Source organism: Peromyscus maniculatus, chromosome 8 (genome assembly GCF_049852395.1).
Source record: "Peromyscus maniculatus bairdii isolate BWxNUB_F1_BW_parent chromosome 8, HU_Pman_BW_mat_3.1, whole genome shotgun sequence".
NCBI lineage: Eukaryota > Metazoa > Chordata > Mammalia > Rodentia > Cricetidae > Peromyscus > Peromyscus maniculatus.
This window is the reverse complement of record NC_134859.1, coordinates 16,407,027-16,428,097: the sequence shown is the minus strand read 5'-3', so window position 1 is coordinate 16,428,097 and position 21,071 is coordinate 16,407,027. Positions and strand designations below refer to the sequence as shown.

Here is a 21,071-nt window from a genome sequence, read left to right as displayed (position 1 = left end):
CTGACCTCCACACAGCCCCTACAACATATGCATGTGCACTGTGCATATGTGTGCACCTAAACACACACACACACACACACAATTTCACTTCACCTTACATGAAGAAACAAATTCAAATGTTGAGGCAATTAAGAGAACCAATTACTTAGAATTTTCATTTAAAAAGAAAAAAGGCTGAGAAATTAATAGAGACAAAAAGAGATGTAATTAAATCCAATGAGTCACTCTCAAATAGAACACACACACACACACACACACACACACACACACACACACACACACACACACGATGTAAAAGGATAACTGAGCAGGCAGAGGCATGTAAGTTTGGGTTCCATATTGGAGATCACAGCAGTGCTCATACATTTAGATATACTGCTGGAACTGTGGCTAAGAAGACATACTTGCTGGATGTAGTGGTGTACAAATTTAATTCCAGCACCTATGAGTCAGAGGCCAGCCTGGTCTACATAACAAGTTCTATGTCAGCCAGAGCTACATAGAAAGACCCATCTCAAATAAATAAAACAAACAAACAAAAATACTTGTTTTTTTAAGAGACGTATGCTGAAATAGGAACAAAAAATCTTGATACTTGCAAGTTAACTCCAAATATTCCCCCAAGTACACAAAGGAACAGAAATAAAACAGAGTAAAATATCAGCCACTGGTAGAATGAGGTCAATGAAACACAGGCATACACTGTACTATTTCTTGCTACTCTTCCACTGTAGGATTCGAATCCTAAAAGCAAATGAAGATCTAGTAGTACTAACTCCTATTCAAACATACAGCATTTAAAAGCAAAAACAAAACAGGAGGTTAAACTCAAAACACATTTATGAGAACCTTTCTCAGATTTATTCAGAATGTACATCCCCAAAGGCAAAGAGGAAGACAACATAAAAAGGAGAGACGACTTGATTAAGAACACGAGTCAACACAACATATTTGGGAATCTTGACAGAGAACAGAAAACACATTTTTCAGATGCCCACAAAACACCAAACTGTAATAATATATTTTGGCAGTTAAAATCTCAACAAATAATAATACTAGTAATAAACCAGAAGATCTAGTAAAACCAAAGTACTTCCTATCTCTGAAGGAATTTTATTTTATTCTTTTTTTTTTGAGACAGGGTCTTGTGTAGCTCAGGCTGCCCTGAACTCTCAATGTAGCTAAGGATGACCTTGAACTTCTGATCATCTTGCCTCCACTTCTGCCTCTATGATGCAGCTTCCAGGAGGTAAACACCATAATGGAGTGGGATTCTGTGATGATAACAGCTGTCTAGAAGCAACCAATGTTTCTGCAAGCAACCCCTAACTCATCCTCTCTAAACCAAATAAACTTATTGGTTCACCAAGATGGATTTGTGGGAAATTATTCCTTTGTTCTGTTATTGGTGCCCATCTAGCTTGAATAGGTGTTATTTCATGTCTCTCCAGGAAAAATGCATACAATATATAACCAAATGATCCAAGAAACAAAGAACAGCACAACACACATACATGTACGAATCCATGTATGTATGTATGAATGAAAATGGAGCACCTACCATGGGTAAACTACTACTTTTGCTCAAATTTAGTAAATTTAAGGTTCTGGAGGAAGGAGAATTTTCTAGACTATATAAATGATCAAACTGACTCAGAAGAGGCTGCAATGTACAGCTTTCCATAAAAGAGGTACAAGACTTCCAGAAGAAAATGTCATTAGCCAAAGAGCTTTTCCAAGTGTTCTAAGCAAAGAATTAATATAAAGAATAATAACAATTAATACAAGGAATTAATAACGAAGTAATTAATACAAAGAAACTCCAAACACATCTAACTTTATAGAGATTCTGGGATGATAGTTGTGAGGCAATTGTTTATTTACTCATCTTAATTTTTTTATGATGACTTTTCCTTGTATTTGATCAGGATGGTCTTGAACACATGAACTCAAGTAATTCTGACCTCCACGTTTGTGGTAGTAGAGACTTATTTCCATTTCTTCACATAAAACTACAAGGAGCCAGGTATGGTGCACACCTGAAATCTCAGCCCTCCATGACTACAAAGCAAGATCCTGTTCTCAAAAGAACAAAATAAACTCCATAAAGTCTACCGCTGGAAAGCTGAGCTACTCAGGAAGTTGAAAAAAAGGGGATCGCTTTGGCCCCTGGTGGAGACACCTCTGTCAACTTCCTCTCTTTGAAAAGAGGTCTCCTTATGAAATTCTAGTTGACTCATAATTGGGCTTTTTCTGCACTAGCACCCCAAATGCTGGAATTACAGGCATGGAGCACAGCATTCAGTAGAAACCCTGTTTCTTAAAATAACCAGTCCAAGGAAATAGGGAAAAAGGGATCAATGAGCTCCGAACTCTTCTGCATCCCTAACGATCAAGAGGGTGTGAACAAGCTACCCAGATCTGTAAGACCTGCATGGTATCAGCATCCACAGTTTATACGTGAGACAAACCAAAAGGAACCAATGACTTGAGAATAAAAAATCTGAAGTAGTTAATAGGTAATTTCATGGAAAGCACAGGAGGTCAACAAGATCTGGAGATGAAGCCATAGGGATTTTATTCAATTAAGCTGTAAGCATTGAATAAAAGAAAGATGTAAAGAACATTTTAAAAAATTGCCCAGTCAGAACTCTGCCAGGTAGCTGCTGGTAGCAGGAAGCACTGGTACTAGAAGGAAGGGCTGGGAATGAAACTGACAAGAATGTTGGAAACGTAAGAAAGAACGAGATGGACTAGACAAAACAGCACAGAGATTGCAGACAGCAAGCTGGCATTCACTGAAAAGGGCGGCCCAATGAAGCCAGAAAAGCTAGTCTGAACCAAGCCAAATGGACACTGAAAAGTGTTGAATGTACACAGTTAAATTTGTCCAGTTGTAAAGAAAACTGAAATCATGATAACCATAGGAAAATGGATCTGTTGAGCACTGTTAAACAAGGTAACTCAGAAAGCCAAAGCTTTCATGACTGCATGTTAATCCTAGATTATGTCTACATGAATGTATGGGAGTCGGGGTGAGTGGAGGTACAGGCTCTGAAACTGAGAGTAGGAAAAAAGAAGTTTAGGATTCGGGAAAGGACAACAGGACACAAACAACATGAAAATGGAAAAGGAGCCATGAGCAGTGAGTACAAGGGGAATGTGAAAGAGGAGGATGGAGGAGAATCAACAACAACAAATCTGTTTGAAAATGCCCTAACAAAACCTAGTATGTTGTTTGCGCTAATTAATTTTTATTATATTATTATTATTATTTATTTTATTTATTTTTTTGGTTTTTCGAGACAGGGTTTCTCTATGTAGCTTTGGAGGCTGTCCTGGATCACGCTCTGTAGACCAGGCTGGCCTCGAACTCACCGAGATCCGCCTGCCTCTGCCTCCCAAATGCTGAGATTAAAGGTGTTTGCCACCACCACCCAGCGCTAATTAATTATTTAAATAAAAAATTTTCAGGCTGGGCAGTGGTGGTGCACGCTTTTAATTCCAGCACTCGGGAGGCAGAGGCAGGCAGATCTCTGTGAGTTCAAGGCTAGCCTGGGCTACAGGGGGAGTTCCAGGGCAGGTACCAAAACTACATAGAGAAACTCTGTCTTGAAAAAAAACCAAACAACAACAACAACAAAAAAGAAAATGATGTAAGACATGAAAGATAAGATGGCTCAGTGTATAAAGTTACTTGCCACCAAGACTAAAAACCTGGGTTCCATTTATGGAAGCCACATGGTGCCAGTTGTCCTCTGACCACCATACTCATGTCATGTCATGGGACACAAATATATACAAATAGATAATTATAAAAACAACAACAGAAGACATGATGAAGGGAGGACTATCTGAGTTTGAGGCCAGCGTGGACTACATAGAAAGACCCTCAAAAAATGGAAGGGAGATGGTAAGATGGTTCAGTGGGTAAAGGTGTTCATTGCCAAGTCTGACAATCTGAATTTGATCCCTAGGACCCACATAATAGGAGTCACTCCTCCAAGTTGTCCTCTGTCCTGGTAAACACAGAACACAGAAAATAAAAGGAAAATTCCTTAAGTTAAAAAAATAAAATAAAAGCAAGAAGAGGTGAGGCTAAGCCTTAGGGGTGGTAGTCTTGCTGAGCATTATTTGAGACCCTGACTTCCATGTCCAGAACTTGCATGCGTGCACTGTAGTAGAATATTAAGGTGTGCTACTTTTGTTTATGTTGCATTTGTTTTAACTCTGTGAAGCTGTGTTAGTGTCTAAAATACCTGATGGTCTAATAAAGAAATGAACGGCCAATAGCAAGGCAGGAGAAAGGATAGGCGGAGCTGGCAGGCAGAGAGGATACATAGAGGGAGAAATCTGGAAAAGGAATCCTAAAAGGAGCCAGTGAAGGAGGAGGACTCCAGGGGCCAGCCACCCAGCTAAACCAGCAAGCCACGAAAGAAGAGTAAGATTTACAGAAGTAAAAGAACAGAAAAAGCCCATAGGCAAAAGGTAGACAGAACAAGTAAAGTTAAGGAAAGCTGGCTAGAAACTAATTCAAGATAAGGCCAGACATTCATAAGTAAGAAAAAGCCTCTGTGTGTGATTTATTTGGGAGCTGGGTGGCAGACTCCCCAAAAGAATGAAAAACCAACAACAACTGCACACACACACACACACACACACACACACACACACACACACACACACACAACCCCCTACACACACAATATGACATGAGTACTAAAAGAAAGTGAAAATGAAAAAAACAAAATGAGATAAAAAGGTTCAAGAAGTGACAAAGAGCAGAGATGAGCAAGGGAGATCTGACATACAGGTGCTCAGGCGTCCCCAGAAGAAAGAGGCAGGGCAAAGCCAAGTAACCCAGAAACCGAGGAATCTTACGCATCTAGTAAACAGTAACAAACCACCCACCAAGAAACACTAATTCAGGGATCAGCTCTTTAACAAAAATATTTTATGCCAGAAGAGAAGGAGAAATATCATTAGGATAGTCAAGGAAAGAAAATGTGTGCCAAGCACTTTGTAACAGGTCATATTGTCTGTCTAGTGTAAGGGAACACACACTTATGGATATGCAAAAGCTTTTAAATTAAAAACCAAAAAGTAAAAAGTATGATATTTTATGATATCAAATTCTCCCTCAAACTAACACATAAAAACTGGGATGCTTTAAAGAAAAATAATACTGGAAGTTCTTTGAACAAATACATAAAATCGTCCGTCTACTTAGGTCAAGTAAACTGACTTACTGCTTCCTGCGTGCAATTTCACAAGCAGCAGTGACTGTCTAGGACAGTACTTGTTTTGGGACCTGCTTTTCATCTGAGACCGTTTTTTGATTATACTCAAGATGAGCACCAGCCTTTTACTGTGACATGTTTGGGGTTTTCTAGGACAGCAATACACTGTGCAGCCCTCAGGAAGTGTGATCTCATGGTGATTCATTCTTACTGCAGCTCAGCTCCTGGCCCTGTAGCATCTCAAATTTATGTCCTAGCCATTCCTCCCACAAGCCACCAACCATCCTGGCCTCTCTGCTCCTCTCCACAGTGTACAACCTGGTCAGGGATGAGAAGCCAGATGTGCAATTTGTTAGAACCCTGTAAAAATACTGAGGGTGACAAATCCCTAGCAGGAGGTGGGGATAGGGGAGTGGATGGGGCAGGAATGAAGGGGGAGAGCACTGAGAACATCAGAGTTTCCTTAAAATGAAAGAACTCCTCTTTGACTCTGGCACCACACATCACAAGCTGTGGTTATCTAATAATGTTCTCCTTACCGAGTGTGTCTTTAATGAGGATTTCAAGTTTCTGCCCCATGCTGGGTCCTCTCTCTTCTCTTGGATTCTGAACTCGGTTTACAATGTCTTGTTTGATGGAGTTGATTACAAACAATAAGTTGTCTAGAAGACAAAAACCAACATAGAATATGTCACTAACATAGAAGAATTTGCTTTAATTGTGTAATAAACTCTATTAGATTAAGAATGGAAGGGCTGTGCACATGGCTCAAGGGTCACACACTCACCTGACTGGCATGCACAAAACCCTGGGGTAGATTTCAAAACATGTAAGAAAAAAATAAGAAAGAAAACAACAAAATAACCCAGAACATGAGGAGTGTCAAAAATATGGGTTCTCTTGGATATGGTGGTATGGACCTTTAACCCAACACTCACAAAACAGAAGCAGGAGGATCTCTGTAAGTTTGTGGCTAGCCTGATCTATATAGCAAGTTCTAGGCTAGCTAAGGCTACAGAGTTGAGACACTCAACAACAATAGAAAAAGAAAGAAAAGAAAAAGTAGACTCCTAGGCTGTCATAACAATTCAGAAGATCTAAGAAAGTCCAGGAATTTGTATTTTTATAGGTACAGAGGGATTTCAATGTGTAACCAATGTGAAAAACACAGATCTACACTGTGCACAAAATATAAGTGAAGGGAAACAGTCAAGTCAGTCAACCACACTGGCTAACCTAGAAACACATTACAACAAGCAAGACCTGACCATGAATTAGTGCATGTCAACAGTGGTGTCATTTGTCTAAGGGACCACAGATCTAGACAGTAACGCTCATAGACAAGAATGACTGACAGTGGCTGTAGTGGTATTTGCTCTGCCTATGACCTTGGGCTACATGGTCGGAAGGAGGTGGTGCTTCTTGCTCCATAAGTGACCTCTTAAAAAGAAAGGAAGAGAGGCCCCCGCTTGCTGCTTCCTGGTATGATAGGACGGCCAGGTAGATTAGTTCCCAGTCAGAACAGAGGATGACTTCAGCTGTTTACTGGGTTCTGTGTTCATGAGTAAATTTCCTCAATTTATATACTAATAAATTCCTAAGACTCCTTAAACAGACTTCCGTGGATTTCTTGTTTTAAGTGGGCATGTGGCTTTCTGAATAGATAAATACAAATGAGGAGAGCCAACCCGGTGGTGGTGGTGGTGGTGGTGGTGGTGGTGGTGGTGGTGGTGGTGGTGGTGGTGGTGGCGGCTCACACTTTTAATCCCAGGATTCAGGAGGCGAAGGCAAGAGGATCTCTGTGAGTTCCAGGCCAGTCTGGTCTACACAGTGAGTTCCAGGGCAGCTGGGGCTGTGTTGTCTCAAACCCTTTCCCCCCACCAAAAAATAAATAAATAAATAAATAAATAAATAAATAAATAAATAAATAAATAAATAAATAAAACAACAAAAGAGGACAGTTGTAGTGAGTAGCTGTTCCAGCTTTGACCTGGAAAGTACTACCACCATTGAGGCTTCAGGTAACTGTCATGCCTGCCTAGGGCCTGCCCCTGAGGCGGGGCCGAGACAGGAGCCCTTAAGACCCAAGATCCGGATGTGCTGGCTCTCTTGGTTCCTGGTAATCCTGGATGTTGGATGGCAGACAAGCAGAGTTCTCTGGAGAACACCACTGGACTGCACTTCACCTCTCCTGGACCCTGTAACCTATCCCTTTACTTGTTGTAAGTAAAACCCCCAAATAAACCTCCCTTTTAACTACGTGGAGTTGCCTTAATATTTCCACCAACAGAGAGCCAAACGTGTGTGGAGCTCAGGAAGGAGACTGTGCAAGCCAAGGAGACAAAGCAAAGCTGCAGGCTGGGGTTTACCGTATTCAGTGTTGAGGCCCCACAACTTCACTTTATTAGCTTCATACTGGGCTTTCTTCTTTAGCCTGCAAGCTCTGTGAAAGCAAGAGCTACTATTAGTTCATTTTCCTTTTAAGAGACGTCAGAACCGATTTCCTTAAATAAGAAAAAAAAATTAAAAAATGATAGTAGATAGTAGCAAAAAGTTGCTACTATCAAACACTTTCTTTCTTTGAAATTTTCTTCTTTTTCTTCTTGTGTGTGTGTTAGAGAGCGAGAGTGTGCATGAGTATACGAGAGAGAAAGGGAGAGAGGAGAGAGAGGGAGAATGTGTGTGTGTTCAGGTACATGCTACAGCGCATGTGTGGAGGTCAGAGGACAGGTTTTAAAAGTTGGTTCTCTCCTACTGTGGGATCTTGGGACTGAACCTGTACGGTTCATGAGGCTTGTTAGACAAGTTACTTTTACCTGCTGAAGCCATCTCACTGGCACCCATAAGGCATTTTTTTCTTTTCCTTTTTTTTTTTTTTTTGGTTTATTTTTATTTACATGTATGTCTGTATGAGAATAAAGCCAAATGTATGCAGGTGCCTGCAGAAGCCAGAATAGGTCATTGGATCCTTGTGGAGCTGGACTTAGAAGTTGTGAGCACCATGTGGGTACTAGGAACAGAACTTAGGTCCCCTGGAAGAGCAAGTGTTCTTAACCTCTGAGCCATTTCTCCAGCCCCTAAATGTTTCTAATAGTAACTCTAAGTGACTTATTTACTGATGTCTATCACAGAACTCAATTATAAAGCACACATCAACATTTATCCAAATCAACTTTTAAAAAATTAAGCACACATTCAAAAACTAAAGTTGTTATTAAAAAACTAAAGCTGCTTATTAAAGTGACTTTTAAAAAATTAAGCAAGCAGCAACAGACAACACCCCAACTGTTGGAGATGCGAAGCAAGTAGAGTCCCGCCTGTCATGGTAGGTGGAGAACAGTTCTCAACTACTCTGGAAGACAGCAAGGTGGATAGTTTTTTCAAAGAGAAACTATATAGACCTGGGTATTTATCCAAAAGAAATGTAAACTCATACCCACACAAATACCTGTAAGTCAATGTTACAGCAGCTTTATTCAAAAATGCTAAAAATTGGAAGGAACTCAAAGGTCCTTCACAGCTGGAAAGGAGAAAAATTGTATAATATTCCTATAAAGACTGAGTATACAGTAATAAAAGAAAGAAGTAGCCCATCAGCCAGACAGACTCAGACAACTATAGTACATTCCATATGACATTCTGGAAAAGGACAGATCACTATGAGACACTGTTAATAATAATAAAAAAAAGAGGAGGAGGAAGAGGAGGAGGAGGAAGATCAATGGGAGGAAGATCAATGGGGTCTTGAGATATGGCTCAGCAGTTCAGAGCACTGGCTGCTCTTCCAGAGGTCCTTGGGTTCAATTCCCAGCACCCACACAGTATCAATGGATCCAATACCCTCTTCTGGCTTCTAGGAGCACCAGGCCTGCAAGTAATGTATGTGTAGGCAAAACACCCATACACACAAAATAAAATAGATCAATGGTGTGAAAGGCCTAGGGTGAGGGACTTGTTCTTACAATTTTCTAAGGTGATGAAAATGTTAATATATCTCATGTTGACCATGTTGGTGGTTATATAGCTGGGTATGTTTCTCAAGGTCATAATAGCATACTTAAAATGGATGATTTTTACTGTTCATATACTTCATTCAACCTGACTTATCAAAAAAAAGCAAACCTTTTAGACTTTTCAGTTATACTGTAATACAATGCAGTAACTCTGTTTGCCTCACCCCCAATACTTTTTCCTAAAAGCATAAATGCCATCTTCACTTAAAACAACAACCCTCTCTCCAAGAGCTATTTAGTAAATAATTTCTGGAAGTCACCTCTTCTACAAAATCTCAAGGTCTAATCTTACCCCCTAGAGACTACTCACATGGGTGAACATCATTAGAATTTACCTGGAAGCCAGCTTATTTTTCTCTTTCCTTGACCTTGGCCGGGCTGTTAAGGGAAGCTCACTGACTGGAGTCAGGTCACTAATCACCTTATTCAGCTTTCGTAATTCATTACCAATCTGGAGTAGTTTTTTAGGGTTTGGAGTCAGGTCTTCCACATCAGTTCTCCGTGACTTCTTAACTGCATATTTCCCTATAGGTCATTTGAAGGGAATTTAAGTTAGATCCTTTTAAGTGAACAAGACATGCAATTTCTATAGCCACCACTACCAGCCACTTTTCAGTTGAGGTGCCCTGGCACATTTCAGGAGACACAGAATGTTTAACTTCCTAACTTAGAAGGGCTAGCTCTCCCTCTGTCTAGTCCTGCTACTAGAAAAATGAAAGGGCCCTAGGGATACAGCTCAGTGAGTGGCAGAGTAACTGGCTAACAAGCACGAAGCCTGGATTAAATACTGTCTCAGTGCTGCTCTCCTCTAGGTCTGAACCCCAGGATAACAGTCCTAAGTCTGCACACCAGGACTAAGTATCTGACATCTCTGGCTGGAACAAGAGTTCAACTGTACACAAAAATCCAGGCAAATTACCTAAACCAAGTTGTGATTCTGGGAACAAATAAGTTTTCAGACAAAAAGGGGATCATGCTGTTTTAAAAGCTCTTCTTCAGCTCCCTCTCTTCCTCCCTCCCCTCTCTCCTTCCCATCTCCTAATCGCCTCAACCCAATGAACCCCAGGGCCTCATACATACTAGGTAAACATGACCACTGAACCACACCCAGTCCCAGCCCATTACTTTCAAGTATTACAGTACACCCAATGGCTTTCCTAAGACTCATCACAAGCTACCTGGAAATATTTACTGGACTTTATTTTTTCAGTTCTGTTTTTTTAAAAAAAGTTTGAATATAAAAATTTCCTGAGAGGTGGTAGAGTATAGATCTGGGACTAGGAAAACAAAGCCTGAGTAACAGACACTGGGGGCCAATTCTTGTCTTCCAAAATGCTCAGCAAGTGAAGTTTATGGCGTGAGTGTGCACTCTTTACTGAGTCGTTCAGACCTTCCCTCTGCCTTTTTGGCAGCCTACTTGGTAGTAATGTGAAAACAACAGAAGAAATTCTATTTAATCACAGCTTTCTGGATTCACAATTCCAGTCTTGATTTACTGTCTTCGGTGGCTTTGTCCAAGCTAGAGTCATTAGAGAGGAAGGATCTTCAGTCGAGGAAATGCCTCTTAAGATCCAGCTGTAAGGCATTTACTCAATTAGTGATCAATGGTGGAGGGTCCAGCCCATGATGGGCAGTGTCATCCCTGGTTGGTGGTCCTGGGTTCTATAAGAAAGCAGGCTGAGCAAGCCATGGGAGGCAAGCCAGTTAGCAGCTCCCCTCCATGGCCTCTGCACCAGCTCCTGCCTTCAGAATCCTGCCATTTGAATTTCTGTCCTGACTTCCTTCAGTGATGAACAGCAATGTGGAAATGTAACCCTTTCCTCCCCAGCTTGCCTTTTGGTCATGGTGTTTTGTCTCAGCAGTAGAAACCCTAAGATAGCTACCTAAACCATAAGCTTCTCCTGATTCCTATAAACTCCCCTTCTCCACTCTTTTTCCACAACCATGTGTCCTTTCTCCCCCTCTGCTTTTCTCCCCATCACATTTTACAATTCAATCTCCCCATTAAATTAAGACTGGGGTGGATGAAAATGGAAGAGAGTGATGAGGGAGGTCTTCTGCTTTCTCCCCAGTGTGTTGCTTGTTTTTTTTTTTTTTTGACAGGTCAAGAACCAGCAGTCTCTTGGCCATTTCATGGAGTAAGTGAAGGAAGAGGGAATCAGAAATGATGGCTCTCGACACTGATGGAAGCTATATGTAAGAAAAAGTTCTCTTCAATGCCCTCTCCAGTTAACTATAAAGGGCTGAAAACCCAAGCACACCAAGCATTATGGTTAATTATCTATGTTTACAGTGACACTAGACAGGTATGGTGGCATATACCTATAGTCCTAGAATCTGGAAGAATGAGGCACAGGGATTCAAAGTTCAAGGTCATACTGGGCTACACAGTTAGAGGCAAATCTAGGCTACATATGAAGACCCCATCTCAAAGGCTCAAAAAATACCTCCATCTACTAAAAAAGAGAAACGGGTACTAAATATTTTTGAACTCCTCTTACCATGATGTAAGCCATTTTTCTGGTACATATTACTTGGCAAGGTGTCTCGGTTCCACTCAGATGGCCTCAGAATCCTCTCTTGCTGTGATGGTGTAAGTTGCTCACTGTACTCCCAGAAGTATCTTCTTTTCCCTCTCTTCCGAGAAGATACAGAAGCCATCTCCTTCAAGTCCTCTACAGAGTCGTTTTCATAACCTTAAAAACAAACAAAAAAAAAATGGTCCCACAACCGTCAAGCTCCATACATTCAAAAGTCTCTCAGAAAAAACAAAAAGATCCTTCTATCTGTAACTTGAGGCATTTTCTTTCATCGGAAGCATCATCTAACATGTCAAAAATACTACATCAGGTTTATAAAGTCCAGTATGTAAATCTCAAACACATAAATATCTAGAAATTAATAAACATATAACTACACAGCTATCTGACATGGGTTTCCCTTCGATTTTTTGAAGTTAGCATGAGATACTGCAGTATCTTCACATGAGTAAGAAGACAATTAAATACAAATGTAGGAATCAAAGTGCCATTATACTAAGAACTAATAAAAAAAAAATGGTACCAGGCACCACAATAGAAATGTAACTTCACTGATGTCTGGCTTTTTAACAATCAAGTACACTGGATGTCTCTATAAATCTGTTCAGATGATGCAAAACCTGGAAGAAATGCCACCACTTGTGATACACATTGACCTTTCCACAGAAGTATTCACATATATGTGTATAATTTAAATTTTTGGAAAGTTTAATGACGCTGTCACCAATGGAAAAAAAGTACCCCAGTTTACCACGTTGATTTGGGGTTAGACAAAACTGGCCTGGAAGAGTTCAAGTACATTTATTCCATGTGTACAAGAGCAATGCAGTGTATTAATTATGTAAGGTCATATCTATATGAGGTTGGTTATAGAAACTAATAGTCTGTAAATATAAAGGTGTCATTATTACAGAATGGTACTTAGATACTGCACTGTGATTTCTGAATGTCTGCCCACAAACAGCTGTGCACACTGCTACAGTGGCGTCCCAGTTTCATAAGCAACAGTGATTTTCCACCTACTTTCATTTTACTCCTTTTGAAAAAGTAGAAATGACAGTCCTCAACCAGGCTAGCAAATAAATGTACAGATCCACTCAGTCACTCTTTAGTAGACTTGGTACTTCTTCTACAGTCAGTGAAGGGTATATTTCCCTTACTAATGAGAAGTTCCAGAAAACACTTAATTCTGAGCTGCTGGAACTATTGATCAAAGTTAGTATAGGATGTCTAGTAACCTAAAATGCCTTCAGAGAATGATTATCATAGATGAACTCCACAAGGCAGTGGAGGTGGGTGCCAAGAAAAATGACCACATCTTCCTTCTGAAACATGACTCTGGAACTATCCCTAGAAAGTGATGACACCTGTTCATTGAGTGAAAGCTTTGAATGTTAGAATTTTATCAAGGTTTCTTCAGAGTCACAATCAGGAGAGTATGATTCTATTTACATAAAGGCAGCAGTAAGGAGACATACTGGCTCTTGGGGGTTCGTGTGGAGTAAGGGTATGACTATAAAGGAACATGAAGGGATTTAGGGGGTAATCAAAATACTTTCTGTATCTTGTTTGCAGGGGTTGTTACACGAATGACTACATGCATTTGTCAAAACCCATACACCTAAACAAGGTACTCTTACAGGGCACACCATAAACAGTCAGTTTTGCTGTATAAAAAAATGTACCTTAACAAACAAGATTTTTTTTTTTTGATTTTTCAAGACAGGGTTTCTCTGTGTAGCTTTGTGCCTTTCCTGGAACTCACTTGGTAGCCCAGGCTGGCCTCGAACTCACAGAGATCCGCCTGGCTCTGCCTCCCGAGTGCTGGGATTAAAGGCGTGCGCCACCACTGCCCGGCTCAACAAACAAGATTTTAAAAAGAAGTCAAGATTGTAACACAGTGGTTGGGCACTTGTTTGGCATGTGTGAGGCTGAGGGTTTGTACTCCAAGAAAAAAAAGATGAATTTTAAAAAAGATGAATTCAAAGATTAAAAAAGATAAATTCAAAGAGTAGAATGTATCTGAGCAGTGGTGCAGATAAACCTTGTGCTTTATTCCTCACATTTATAGAACATTCCTATGTGGCTCAACAACATAGAGAATGTAATGTTAGGTTTTTTTCCTTTTCTGACCCTCCAGAGTGTAGACATCTAGACAGCAGGGTATAATGTATATGCTGCTGTATATGCTGCATGGGCTTCACTTCACCCCTGACCAAAATATGTCACAACCATTATAGAATATCTGTTTCTTCAAAAGCAATGAAGAACACGGTGTGACAATGAACCTTAGGTTCTTCTCTTTTTAAAAAAAAGGTGCATGGGCAAGTAAGATGGATCAGTGGTAAAGGCACTTGCTGTCAAACCTGTGTTTGATCTCCAAGAACCATATGGTAGGTAGAGAGCTGGCTCCTACAAATTGTCCTCTGACCTCTACATATGTGCTGTGGCATGCCCCACATACACAATAAATGTAATACAAATTTTTAAATGGTGCACAAGCTAAGTGTGTTGACATATTTACTTATGTATATATTTTATTTCAGATTAAAGGATTTTACCTTGCTTTAGTTATCAATCCAGCTTTGAAAAAGAGGCAAGGGTCACATTGTGCTACCAAAAGAAGCATTTTTAACTGGCATTTGCTTCACAGTAGCTACACAAAAAATTACTGACTCACAGAGATCACATCCCTGCCAAACAGACAATCCTGTCTGCCTACTAGCACCATCCATAAGCAGTGTTTTACAGAATTTTACTCTAGTCCAAAGCATAGGGGCAGATTTGATTTCACTTCCTCAAGCAATCCCCCTTTCCCTCCATATTTCAGTATGTTCCCTTAGACAGCATCAACCATGGCCAGTCTGCCTCCTACAAGGCCCTTTAATTTACTCAACACTCATGCAATTCATTTGACATCTCCAAGAACCCATGAGGAAGAGATTGCCTCAGTTGCACAAGCTAACATGATGGGAGAGGTCTGGCATGATTAGCAGAATTAAGATGAATCAGGTCTTATGATTCAAGGAGCCTAGCTCTGAGTCCATGCCTCACTCCCTTACCTAACTAACAGATTGAGTGATCTAAAAGTCTTGCTCATTTCACTCAGTCATGACAATGTTTATTTCTTCCTCCCACATAAACCAAAGGATTATTCAATTTACTTATGTGTACAATCTTTTCCCAAGGAGCATTTTAGGATGCCAGCTTTCTGTGGTGATATTCTGTTGTACTCTAATAAAACTTGCCTGAAGATCAGAGGACAGAGCCACCCACTAGATTAAACACAGAGGTCGGGCAGTGGTGGCACACACCCTTAATCCTATCACTTGGGAGGCAGAGATCCATCTGAATCTCTTTGAGTTCAAGGCCACACTGGGCTACATAAGATTGATCCAGTCTAGGAGAGAAAGAAGAACCAGGCAGTGGTGGCACACACCTTTAACCCCAGTATTTGGGAAGCACACATGCCATTAATCCTGGCACTAGGAAGGTTAAGATAGGAAATGAAATGGCTGGGCGGAGAAAGGCATATAAGTCATAAGGAGACAGGAACTAGGCCTTTTGGCTGAGGACAGGAGCATTTGGTCTGAGGATTTGTGGAGACACAATTGGCTAAGGAGTTGGCAAGGTGAGAAGTGGCTGTGGCTTGTTTCTTCTGATATTTTAGCTTTCACCCTGATATCTGGCTCTGGGTTTATATTAAAAGACCATTTAGGATTTGTCCTTTCTGACCCAACCGTTTCCACTAATGCGTCCCATAAATTTATCACCACGCCACCCCCAACTCACAGAGTGTCTCCAGCCATATGCTTTTCAATATAAAGGCCACAGTGACCAAGAAGAATGCAGATAAAATGACATGCTCACATCACTGGTCTAACATTCAGGGCCATTTATTTTTCTCACAAAATATACTCTAAGGAACACATTTCTGTAACAGAAGTCTCCCCCTTCTCCAAATGAATCTGTGGCCAAGTTGTACAAAACCATGATTCTGCATTAGAGAGACTCACAGAGGTTTCCTAGTGAGAACTTACTCAGGGTCTGAGAATCTGAGCTTGCTTTATCCAGCAGGGCTGCATAAGGGGATGATTTGGCTACCGGCATGGTTACCAGGTGTTTGGAAGGGTCTATACTTGGCTGTGCAATGTGCTTTGATCTAGCAAGGGGGAGGTCTTTTGCCCCACCCCTTGACATTGTTATAAAACATCCTTTTGAAGAGGCAGAAGGGACTGTTGGGTTTTGATCCAGTTCCTCCCAAAGCTATCCTGTTTCTGTCTCCTCTTTGCTATCTTTCTATCTAAAAGTTTCTTATCCCTCTCTCCTCCTCACAGGAACCCTTTAAAAGGTGGCACCTGGCCTCCCACACATGGTGCCAGAACTAGGGACTTGGGTGCAGAGGAAGTAAGTGGGGGAGGAATCACCACGGAAGCAGTTGGACATATCCTGTTTTGTGTTAAGGCAGTGGTATTTTATTCTTCGGGAGCAAAAACTGTATATAGAAAAGTTAGGCTGCAGCAAGTATCTCTCTCTCAATCTAGGTTTCTCTCTCTCTCTCTCTCTCTCTCTCTCTCTCTCAATTTCTATCTATGAAATTAGGAAAAATTGTAGGGTTTAGGTATAGGAATACTGTTTATGAAGAAACTTAGGGTAAGAGTAGAATTTCCCTAGTGCTGGACCTGACAAGTGTCCAGAAACAAGCAGCCACCGCAGACTTAGCAGTCTGAGAAAGAAAAGCCGCTATGGGACAGGGAATTAGTAAGCAGATGTTTGAGTATTTGTTTGTAGAGAGTTTGAAAACTAGGGGAGTTAAAGTAGAACCGCAATAAGTACAGAGGCTCTTGGAGTTCATAGAGGAGCTGTGTCCTTGGTTTTCAACTATGGGACTTTGGATGCAGACTCCTGGGGGAGAATCAGAGCCAAAATGCAACAATATTATGAGGAACACGAGACAGAAAAGATTGCCGTGGAAACTTTTGGCCTGTGGGCATTAATTCAGGACAGCTTAGATCTAAATCCCGAGTGGCAGGGGGAAATTTTCCCTGAGGTGGACACGAGTGGAACAAAACCCTCTGCTCCGCCAGAGCTGCCACAAGATGAGAACAGTTTTACAACATCATTCAACCAGGGTCAGTTCTCTCTTGTCCATGAAGCCAAGTTTAAGGAACAGAAGTCTTAGGATGAAACAAGGGAGAAACTGAAGGGCTTGAGAGACTTAGTAATCTCTCCTTCTGTGAAGGGCACTCATCTTCCTTCTATGGGGTGGAATTAGGGAATTAGACTCACCTGGGGGATCATTTATGAGAATGGCAAAGTTGCCCATAATTGCCTTGGCGCAAAAACCTCCTGGAACATGGCAAACCCTCCTCTTAATCCTGCATTTCCCTTCAAGTTAGTATTAGGGAAGCAGCTAGCAGAGGGAAGGAAGTGCAAGGCTTTCAAACGTTCCCGTAATTGAGCAGCAGGATGTCAAGGGAAATATTGTGTGAGTGCATGTTCCAATTGCTTTTAAACAACTAAAAAAAAATTTTTTTTTTGGTTTTTCCAAACAGGGTTTCTCTGTGTAGCTTTGCTCCTTTCCTGGATCTCGCTCTGTAGACCAGGATGGCCTCGAACTCACAGAGATCTGCCTGCCTCTGCCTCCCGAGTGCTGGGATTAAGGTGTGCGCCACCACCGCTTGGCCTAAAATAACTTAAAAACGGCCTCTAATCAATATGGCCCAACGGCTCTGTTCACACAGTGTTGTCAGAAAACCTTGCTTTAGAAGCCCTGCCTCCTGGGGACTGGAAACAGATGACCAGAGTTTGCCTGTCAGGTGGAGATTATTTGTCGTGGAAAAGCAAGTTTGTGGAGCAATGTCATGCCAAAGCTGAAATAAATAAGGTCCAGAAGATTCCCATTACTTTTGATATGCTTGCCAGAGAAGACCCTTATTGGAAGACAAGTCAACAGTTAAAATTTTTATATGACAGTGTATGCTCAGGTTAATGCAGCTGCCAAAAAGGCCTGGAATTGAAAGACCCTAACCCTTCAGGCTTACACCCCCAAGCCCCAGGAAATGAGAAACTAAAAATCTAGTTCCAAGGGCAAGCTGACTCAGCCACTGTTCAACCACCCCTGCCACAATGTAACAATGTAAAAAGATTTCTGTTAAGAGATGTGCTCAACTGTGACTGGGATAGTTGCAAGTGTTCCAGGAAGGACCACTGTGACCTTTGTGTAAACTCCACTCCCGCCCTGATACCCCCCTTGAGGTTTCAGGAAGAATGTACATGCGGACATGACTCTACCCCCTCTGTGATCACTCTGTAACCAGACCATGATCTTGTGAAACGAAATTGTATGGAAATTGTAATCTTACGGCTTTTGTGGGTTTTTCCTTTAAAAACTCCCATGTCGCTGCAGTAAGATGCGACTCTTGCTCTCAGGACAAGAGTTTGCCCATCTGTACAAATGCTTCAATAAAAACGTGCTGTTGCATCAACCGGACTGGAGTCTGGGTTCTTGGGGCGCCCCCTCGAGAAGGTAGTACCCTAGGTCTGGGGTCTATCAGAATAAGCTTTTATCATCTGGAAGACAGACTGAGGATTTATCAAAGATAAGGCAAGGGCCTGATAAATTGTTTCAGGATTTTTGTTTCCAGGCTAATGCAAACAGCAGGCAGGTTAATTGGAAATTCAGAAGCTGGACTTCTGCTTGTTAAACAGCTCACCTATGAAAATGCTAATGCCACTTGTCAGGGCGCTTTAAGACCTTTTAGAAAGAAAGGAAACTTCTCTGACTATATTTGACTTTGCTTGGATATAGGGCCTTTGTACAATGAGGGGATAGTCATGGCTGAGGCATTACAGGGAAAAACAGTCATGGATGTTCTTTACCAGCAAAGAAATTATGGCTCTAGGCAAGGGAAAGCTGTCAGATCATCGTGAAGTTGCTTTGGGTGCAGACCGGGTGGGACAACACGTCAAGAGGTGTCCTAAAAGGGGAAAAAGCTTAAGGGATATCAATAAGGAATGTGGGTTGTGCCTTAGATGCAAAAGAGGGACGCACTGGGCTAACAGAGGTCTATCAAGGACAGATACCCAGGGGAATCCATTTCAGGAAACAGATGGAAGGGCCAGCCCCAGGCCTCGACAAAGTAGATCTTTGGGGTAATTCTGTAGTCAGTCTCCCAGCAAAGAAATTTATTCAGGACTTCTACAGAGCAACCCCAGTTAGTGCTGAATTAGATTTCAGCTCTTCCATCTATACAGTTTGACTTCTGAAATGAGGATGCAGGCACTCCCTACTGGTGTTTATGGGCCTTTGCTGGAAGACACTGTAGGGTTATTGCTGGGAAGAAGAAGTACCAACATGCAGGGGGTCTTTGTTGCTCCTAGAGTAATTGACAATGATTATGTGGGAGAAATTAAGGTAATAATTCATTCAACCAAGGGAATTTCTGTAACAAAGACAGGACAGAGATTTGCAGAGTTAATTTTAGTTCCTCAGATACAAACAAAAAATCCAGTTAAAGGGGATGAGAGCCTGGCGGCAGTGGCACATGCCTTTAATCCCAGCACTCGGGAGGCAGAGGCAGGTGGATCTCTGTGAGTGCAAAGGCCAGCCTGGTCTACAGAGTGAGATCCAGGATAGGCACCAAAACTACGCAGAGAAACCCTATCTCGAGAAACAAACAAACAAAGGGGGGGGGATAAAAGAGGAGAAGCTGGATTGGTTCATCAGATGCTTATTGGCTACAAGCTATAGGTCCATAGCATCCAGAACTCACTTTGGTTATAAACGGAAAAAGTTTCTCCAGTCTTTCAGACATGGGTGTGGATCTGTCTGTTATCATTGCTAGTCAATGGCCTTCCATGTGGCCAAAGATGGAAACTATCACACAGTTGAAAGGGACTGGTCAAACTCAGAGTTCTGAGCAAAGTAGCAATGAACTCTCCCAGAAAGATAAGGAAGGTCATGAAGAAACTTTTTGGCCATACATTGTCCCTCACTTGACTGTAAATTTGTGGAGCCAAGCTGTTATGAGCCATATGGGAGTATATTTATATAGCCCTGATACAGTCATCACTAAACAAAAGGTTCTTGACCAGGAGTTGGTTAAAAAAAAAATAGTGATCGTCAAATGTCGTCTTTGCTCCCTAAAGAAAAGGCTAATAGGGATGGATTAGAGTATTTTTAGGAAGGGTTATTAAGCAGCCTGTACTCCATGTAGATCCTGTAACTTGGAAATCTGACTATCCTGTGTGGATAGATCAATGGCCCCTCAAAAGAAGAAAAAATACAAGGTGTCTAGCAGTTATTACAGGAACAGTTGGATGGTGGCCATATCGAACCTTCTAATTCTCCCTGGAATTCTCTGATTTCCCTGATTAAAAAGAAGTCAGGGAAATAGAGGTTATTACAGGATTTAAGGAAAATTAATGAGACCATACGGTCAATGAGAGCCTTGAAGCCTGGACTGCCTACCCCTACAGCCATACCAGAAGATATTTATAAAATTATTTTGGATTTAAAGGATTGTTTTCATACTAACCCTTTGGCTCCTCTAGATTGTCAAAGATTTACATTTAATGTTCCCTCAGTTAACTTTAAAGAGCCCATGAAAAGATTTCATTGAAAGGTTTTGCCCCAGGGAATAGTCAATAGCCCAACACTGTGTCAGAAATTTGTGGCTCAAGCTATCCAAAAAGTTAGAGATCAATTTCAGCAAGTTTATATTATTCATTATATGGATCATATTTTGCCTGTACATAAAGATGAAGAAATTTTGCTTGACACCTTTGGACAGCTTTAACATTGCCTTACTCATAAGGTTAATTATCACTCCAGAAAGTGTAAGGACAGCCACTTTTTCAATATCTAAGATATATATTATACCATAAGGAACATATATATTATACCATAAAGCCTCAAAAATTGGAAATAATAAAGAATGGATTAATAACTTTAAATTATTTTCAAAAGTTATTATGGTACATTCAATAGTTGTGACCTTATTTAAAATTATCTGCCAGTGATTTGGAACTTTTACATGATTTTTAAAAGGAGATAGTGATCCTAATTTGCTCAGTTAACTGAAAAAGGTAGACAGGTTCTTTTGCAGGTTGAGAATGCTATTCAATATCAGCAAATACATTATATTAATTATTATCTATCCTGGCACACACATATGTTGTCCACTAGACATACTCCTACAGCAGTATTATGGCAAAACAGTCCTCTTTTATGGTCACATCTTCTTGTTTCACCAGCTAAAGCATTAAGTCAATAT

At 41.0% G+C, this 21,071-nt stretch overlaps 1 protein-coding gene across 10 annotated transcripts in view; it reads right to left on the bottom strand.

Moving 5' to 3' along the window:
* Crebrf (CREB3 regulatory factor) overlaps nucleotides 1–21,071 on the bottom strand; it is a 75,071-nt gene that overhangs the window by 10,880 nt on the left and 43,120 nt on the right. For all 10 annotated transcript variants that reach the window (XM_076578077.1, XM_076578075.1, XM_076578074.1 and 7 more), the window contains 4 exons: nucleotides 11,755–11,949; nucleotides 9,589–9,778; nucleotides 7,610–7,683; nucleotides 5,780–5,902 (listed from right to left, as the gene is read on the bottom strand). In XM_076578077.1, the coding sequence (XP_076434192.1) occupies nucleotides 5,780–5,902; nucleotides 7,610–7,683; nucleotides 9,589–9,778; nucleotides 11,755–11,949 (582 nt within the window). The remainder of the gene's footprint in view (nucleotides 1–5,779; nucleotides 5,903–7,609; nucleotides 7,684–9,588; nucleotides 9,779–11,754; nucleotides 11,950–21,071) is intronic.